At 40.2% G+C, this 7,332-nt stretch overlaps 1 protein-coding gene across 1 annotated transcript; it reads left to right on the forward strand.

Annotated features, from left to right (window-relative positions):
* The first annotated feature begins 314 nt into the window (after positions 1–314).
* On the forward strand, positions 315–2,423 carry LOC121315268 (NADH dehydrogenase [ubiquinone] 1 alpha subcomplex subunit 2-like). Its single transcript, XM_041249309.1, has 3 exons — positions 315–528; positions 1,188–1,294; positions 1,902–2,423. Exons 1-3 carry the CDS (start codon positions 347–349, stop codon positions 1,991–1,993), a joined length of 381 nt encoding a protein of 126 aa, XP_041105243.1. The 5' UTR covers positions 315–346; the 3' UTR covers positions 1,994–2,423.
* Positions 2,424–7,332: the final 4,909 nt, after the last annotated feature.

Consider the following 7,332-nt stretch of genomic DNA (forward strand, 5'->3'; position numbering starts at 1 on the left):
AGATTTGGCTGCAGATCACATGTAATGAAAATGTTCATTATGATTACAGGCCCTGTAGTAAATCAAAATGTTCTGAGAGTACTATACTGTAGGATGTTGTCCTAATGAAACAGTTTACACAGCAAGAGACGCAAAACACAACCTACTTCCCACTGTGTACACCACTGGCGGAAGTGACAGGAAAAGTAATCAAATATGCGCGCATAGATGAGGCTAACAAACATCGATTAATCAGGGCTTGAAAAAGCTGACCAAACCATTGGTCAGCTGGACTGGCAAACGATGCGTTGATTGGTAGTTGAAGGTGGAATGCTTGTAGTTTATTGGTTACATTAGATCTATCCCAATGTCATTGGTTTATGACGTGCCTCTTGGACAACTAGTAGGCGGGGTCCAAACCCGACTTCTAACTAAGGTGAACGTCATGGCTGCTTCTGTGGTGAGAACTGTAGGGTCAAATCTGGGGAAAAACCTGAGAGAAATACGCTTACATCTCTGTCAGACATCTGAAGCTAGTCAGGGGGCCAGGTAACTATCAATTAATAACATTCATGGCGGGGTAATGTTAAAATACATGATAGGATGAAACAAGTTCATTTTAGATTACTATATATTGATATAGATATATATATATTAATATACAGTAATATAGTATGATATTATAGATATATAGTAAATGAAAGCATTTTAGTGGATGTTCATTATTTAAAGTGCTTTCCCCAATTACCATTCCCCTGTAATATAAGCACAAGAGGTAAGAGGAAATCAATGCAAAAAAAAAAAAAAAGCAAAAGATTTCCCACCCAACAATTAAGGAATGGGTTGTGTTGAAGGACGGGTGGTGGGGGTTCCCACCCAACATTAAGGAATGGAGTTGTGTTGAAGTATTTAGTGGACAATTGTGCAGTTTGCATCATTATTGCGCCTCATGACAAAAATATAATTCTGGATTGAAGGAATCAATCAAAAGGAAGGAAGCTACCAGGTCACCCCAGGCGTCCTGCACAGTATGCAATCACAAAGCAATGGGACAGATTTGCTAAGCATGAGAGATGCTGCACGACTTTGATTCTAGGGCCTTTGTGTAAATGTTGCACTTGTATAAATGCTTAATAAATATGAAGCACCCATTTTTTTAAGGTCTTTGTTCGCACATCTTGTAGCTGTTTGCCGTTTTGTTTTAACAGGAATTTCATCGAACAGCATTATGTGACTTTGAAGAAAGCCAATCCTGAATTTCCATTCTTAATCAGAGAATGTTCTGGAGTCAAAGCTAAACTATGGGCCAGATATGGTAAGTTGAAAAAAAAAACCACTTTAACAATCGGACATCCCTCTTGAGTGGTTGTGCCTTGTGCTTCTGCAACCCTGCACCTTCTCATTTGTTATTGCTTATGCAGACATGTAGTTTAAAACTGAAATCCTTGATAAACAGGAACACTGACTGCGTCATCATCTGCATGATTCATAGACAATCCAGCCAGGTGTAGCCTCACCATTGTTTATAGTTGGTTTGATGTACACAGAAAATCTACCATGTAGAATTTAAGGATGGGATGATCTGCCTATCTATTAAGGGACAGTGACACTGGAGTCATTGCTTGTTCATAGTAGAGCAATAAATAAAGAGCTGAAGTAGGTTAGGACTATGGGTTTGCATAGTTGGGGGGGGGAATAAAGAGCTTAAGTAGGAACACGGAACTATGGGTTTGCATAGTTGGGGTCAAGAGGGCACAGAGGGGGGGGGGGGTGGGGGTCTTCTAAGAGCACAGCTGTCCCAAAGCAGTCCTACAAGTGGAAAGTGTGTAAAGGGTTTTGGAGGACAATCATTAGAAAGCAATTTACTCCTCCTGCTTCCAAGAGACTAAGTTTAGTATTCTGTTAATTGTTCTGTTTTGTAGATTTTGGTAAAGAAAGGAGCGTGCCCTTGGACAACATGAATGCAGACCAAGTTGTCAAAGCTTTGGAAGCAGCGGTCAATGCCAAACCATGAAGATCCATCAGAAATTGGTTGTACCTGTGGGATCCTATTATACACACTTTACTGGAACATAGTTTGTGTCAATGTAATGCAATTGAAATCCCAATGCATGTTAATAAAATTAAGTCCTATTGTATATGCATATTATTTTATTTTAATTATCCATAACTATTAAATGCTCAACAGTACTACGCTTAACTTTGTTTCTAAGTATTTCTTATTTCTTTTAAATAAAAAAAAATTAAAAATCATACAGGCAACAAAGGACAGGAATGCGGTAATTATGCACAATTTATTTTTTAGTTGAATTCATGCGAGAACAAAACAGACATTTTTAATACAAAGAAGCCTGAAAACCTACTGTATGCCATCCTGTACAAAAATGTTGTAAATATTTTAAATACTCCATATTGGGGCATTCATAAAGTCACGATTTTCAGTATCATCATTTCTGTAGCTTACTTACAGTGCAAAGGTAAACTGAGTTTTTATCACCGTAATGGCAAAAAAGTCAGTTTGTTTATTTGCTGTTGCATTAAATAAGAAAGCTCTACCCAACCCTTAAGGTTGAAATCTATAAACAGGAAATGTAATGTTGTAATATGATCAATTGGGTTCCACAACCAATTCAGTGTGATTCCTGAGATGAACTGTAAACATTTTCCTTGGAGCAGACCTCCATGTGCTGTACTTATAGTGCAGGAGTATTAATCTGAAAACCAAATGTTGAAAAACACGTTTATACAAATTTTTCCCCAGTGCTAAGTTTAAAGCATTATTTTTGTCAGAGTTTATGAAGAATAACATCAGTGTAGGTCCCTACAACTGAAGATAAGGGTAAAATGCAAGGAGAGGGGCCTAAGATGTTTATAAATCTGCAGTACCTTACACCTGCATGGGCATTCTTTTTTGTAAACCTGTGATGTCTACACAAAGACCCCCTTAAATTTAAGTTTCTATTGTGTATAATGTCAAATTTTAAAACCTTGGCTATCACTCATTTTAATGCGGTGTACATCAGAACTTAATTCCCAGCAGTTTATTAATTGATATATTATGTTCTTTAGTGCTCAAATAAACTTAAGAGATCATCAAGTTTTAAATGTGGGACTGAAAGGCAATTACATGGTCTCAAGACGTGTTGATCAAAGATTAAAACAGCCACCAGTGAGTAGCATTAATTATTAGAACAAGGTCATGATCCTTACTTGCGGGATGCTCGCCATAATAATGTGGAGCAGTTCCAAATTGAGACGGACTACCTTGGGCTAGGCCATTCTGAGGGTTGCATGGAGTGCAGAGAAGATCTCTCGCTGCTGCAGCTGCTGGCAGTACACAGGCCCTTTCTCCGTAATGTTACACAGCAACCTGAGGACCTAAAATAACATGGCATGAGATTGCAGGCAGACTGAAAACTCGCCTACGAAATTTGTAGCAACAAAATATCCCAAATTCTCTCGTACTATGCTATTTATCCCTTTGGAGAAAGGGAGAAGCTGCATGAACACAGGTACCAGGTTCAGGTGGAACACAGCTGAGCAGAATACAGGATGGTCAGCTAGAAAAACAAAACAAACCCCCCCCCAAAATATCAGTTAATACAGTTAGAGGTGTTTGTGAGCTAGTTAGCCAAGCAGGGTGACATGGGCATGGCCAGAGTCAATCCTGATTGCAGTACAAATCCTTGCTTTTACTGATTGACAATGCAGACACATGAGATCTGACCACATAGTGCTGAAGGGGCACTGACAGGGGTCACTGCAGCCGCTTGGTCTTATCTGTGAGGTTGTTGATGACCCACAGGCTTTCCCGTGCCACAGATGGATGCTGCTGTAAAAAGCCCTGGATGAAAGCACACAGCGCCACCAGCACTGTGCTGTCCCTCATCTGCAGCTCTCCATCCCGTGATTGGCCAACAGGTTTCCAAGACAACGGAGCACAGGATAAATCACCTGCAGGGTTTTGTTTATTGAAATGGAGGAAACTAGCTAAGAAACTGGCAACAAGTCAAGATGAAACAAAGCTAAATGCCATCAGAGTGGGCTGCGTCTTTCTTGGAACATAAAGTCATAAAGGCTTTAGAGGGCTACATATCTCACCTCTTACCTTTTATAAGCATTACAACTTTTTTTTTATTAGTAAATTACTCTTCTGAACATAGTTCAGTATTCCAGACTATATTTTCACTTTGGTGAAGTCCATTTAACCTGTCAAAACAGCGGATTCCCTGCCTGTGCAACAGGTAGAAGGACCCACCTTGAAACTGCAGCGTGGTGGCAGGTTAAACAGGCTTAATTCAAATGTTAACGGACCAAGAAAGTTGAAATGCTAGTAAGTGACATTTTTATACTCCATTGTGGTCTGGCTAATGGAGAAGTTAATTAGTAAAAGTTAACAACATGTTCATTTAATATGCAGCAATAAAAAGACATGGCTTACCAGATCCATTCCCTCTGTTGTGGTGCCTGACGCTACAGCTCCACCCAGTGCTACTAGTAGGGATGTGCACTTTGAAACAGCACCTTGAACCATCAGAAGGTTTGTGTTCGAATTGCTGTGCAAAAGGCAATAAACAGTCAGATTCCCTGTGATTAAAAACACAAGAGTTTCATTTCCCAAACACCAGGGCTACATTTTTGAGGGATAAATGCGTTACCTTGAGGCAATGTAATGCAGACACCAGACACACTCAATCGCTGCTCCAATCCCAAACTCTGAATCAGGCTGCAGTAACCTCTGCAGATGAGACATTACACCAGACTCTAAGACTGATCTGAGAATCAGAGAGGGTCTAGTTATGACCAAGGGTGGTGATATTGAAAATGAAACTGTACCTAGTTGGGTTTCCCTAAGACAGTATGACAGCGGATGTAAAGAAAGAGAGGAAGCTCCATTTTACATTAGTAACGAATGAGATGGCTTCACTCACTTCACAAAGATGTGCTGTGTCTCTTTATGTCACAGTGTCCTCCTGAAATTACGTAGAGTGTTAACCCTTTCCTCACTGCTCTGCTGGATACCACAGAACAGCTGCACAACCTATGGATCCAAATCATAAAGTTAATCCATTCCAGAACTTACAGCAAACATGACACCCCATGTGTCATATTTTTTGCGCCTTAGACATCAGCAATCACTATTGAAAGCTCAAGTCATTGTTTAATTCTGCATTTATCAAGTTTCACAATTCGTACCTGGCTTTTCTATTGGGTGTATGTACTCTCAATAATTCAGTGACGAACCTCTTTCTTTGACAGCACTTCAGTTGCAGTCTTCATTCCTCCTGCAGCAATTGCTTACTGACCAGCTGCTGGTCCTCCCCAGCCTTCCTTAGCACTGGAGAGAAATGTGGCATTAGAACACCAAATATGCATTTGTTTAGATTTTTTCTTCTGTTCACTCACTTTGCATTTATAATTTGATAAATATAATGTATTAACATCTATTTTTGAAAGCATTCTTACTTTACAACATGTTTTCAAACCTGCCTAAAACTTTGCACAGTACGTGTGTGTGTGTGTGTATAATATATAGCCTGTTATCTGGAATAGCACTGGTAATCAGTGGAATCAGACTAAATCTTATGTTAAGTGTTTCAAAGACCAAACTAAAACAATATGAATACAGTCCTCCCTGGCACCTTGTTTGACGAACCAGGCAAGTTGAATAGCTCCTGAGGTTTGCTCTCACCTTTCTCAAACTCCCTCCTCTTGAATTGAAAATCCTCCAGGTTACCACATTTAGGATGCACCTTGTACCGCACAGCTTTTAACCTGCACAAAAAGGTGTTCCAAACAATATATATATATTGCTTTAAAGACTTAGTAATAACTACGGCTTTAAAATTAGCAAAGAAACATTACCAAACTTTTTGTTTTTCAATACTTTATTTTCACTTATCTTGCCCCCATAACGTTTTGCTTGCAATTTTACATGTCTGTATACAAAGTCATATACAGTAGTTATCTACGTTAAGTACAGAACGCAAGATTGAGGTTGAATTGGGTCAAAATAAGAAAAACAAAATTGCTCTTCTACCTTCTCCCAACTATATGCACTTAAACTCAGTTACTTTTTCTGTAATGTGATGTGCTTCTACTATGGTACTATTTAAATTTGATATGTCTCCATACACGTTATTAACCTCCAGGGAAACAGCATCCAACCTCAATCAGAATCTTTGTTATGTGATTTTCTTTTTGGTAATTTTGATGTTTCGTGAACCATTGAAACATGCTTTTAACACATTGCAAACTGTAGCCATGTTGGCACTAGTTTCACCACTACTTAACAGTACACATCTTTGTTTCGAGTACGTTTGGGTCAAATGACAGTTGTACAGTGGCTCGCAAAAGTATTCACCCCCCATGGACTTTTCCACATTTTATTGTATTCCAACATGGAATCAAAATGGATTTATTTAGGAGTTTTTGCCACTGATTAACACAAAGAAAGTCCATTATGTCAAAGTGAAAAAGAAAATGTCAGCTTCAACAACATTACTGCGGAGTTGATTCCAAACCCTCACAATTCTCTGTTTAAAAAAGTGCCTCTATTTTCTGTTCTGAAAGCCCCTTTGTCTAATCTCCATTTGTGACCCCGCCCCCTGGTCCTGTTTTCCTTTTATTCCCTCACAGGGCTGAAAAATTCCCTTGGGTCGACATTGTCAGTACCTTTTTAGAATTTTGAATGCTTGAATTAGTCGCCACGTAGTCTTCTTTGTACAAGACTGAACAGATTCAATATGTGAGTTCGAAGTTCGTGGGGGGGGGTTAAAGAATAGTGTCATAGAATTGGGTAGCCTGTCTAGCATAGACATGCCGGGTGTGGGGGCGGTTTCAACAGCCCGCCGAATAATTCTGCTGGGTCGGTATCGGGTGGGGGGGTGTTGGGGGGGGGGGTGGGGTGGTGGGGGTTGGGGGGGGGGGTGGTCTCGTTGCCCTCTTTCTGATAGCGAACCATATCGTGTGTATGGGCGATTGCCAGAACGGTGGCAGGGCGCACGGGGGGGGGAGGGTATGTCAAATGGGAGATTGCTTACTAGTGAGAGTTGAGAGTAACATTTAAACATTACTTCCGGATCCCCTTTGATTTAAGAGGTTCAAAAGCAACACGCTCTGGGTGTTTCACAATAGGTATAGTCCAGGCGAAGTGGGCTGTGGTGAGTGCGCTTTTTCAGGAAGGCTTTGGTGAAGCTGCTTGGAGCTGCCGATCTGGTTCCCCAGCATGTCTGAAGAAGTTGCGGACAGTCTGAGGGGTCAAGACAAAAACTCCTAAGGGGTGGGGGATACAAAAACCCTAGTGATGAGGGTCCTGTTTTGTTTTTTTTTTTGTTTGTTTTGTTGTTTGTT

This window comes from Polyodon spathula, chromosome 5 (assembly GCF_017654505.1).
Source record: "Polyodon spathula isolate WHYD16114869_AA chromosome 5, ASM1765450v1, whole genome shotgun sequence".
Lineage (NCBI taxonomy): Eukaryota > Metazoa > Chordata > Actinopteri > Acipenseriformes > Polyodontidae > Polyodon > Polyodon spathula.

Coding starts and splice junctions, on each gene's coding strand:
- LOC121315268 (XM_041249309.1), top strand. CDS start 347: ATGTCATTGGTTTATGACGTGCCTCTTGGACAACTAGTAGGCGGGGTC. Junction 529..1,187: donor GAAGCTAGTCAGGGGGCCAG/GTAACTATCAAT, acceptor TTGTTTTAACAG/GAATTTCATCGAACAGCATT. Junction 1,295..1,901: donor TAAACTATGGGCCAGATATG/GTAAGTTGAAAA, acceptor TCTGTTTTGTAG/ATTTTGGTAAAGAAAGGAGC.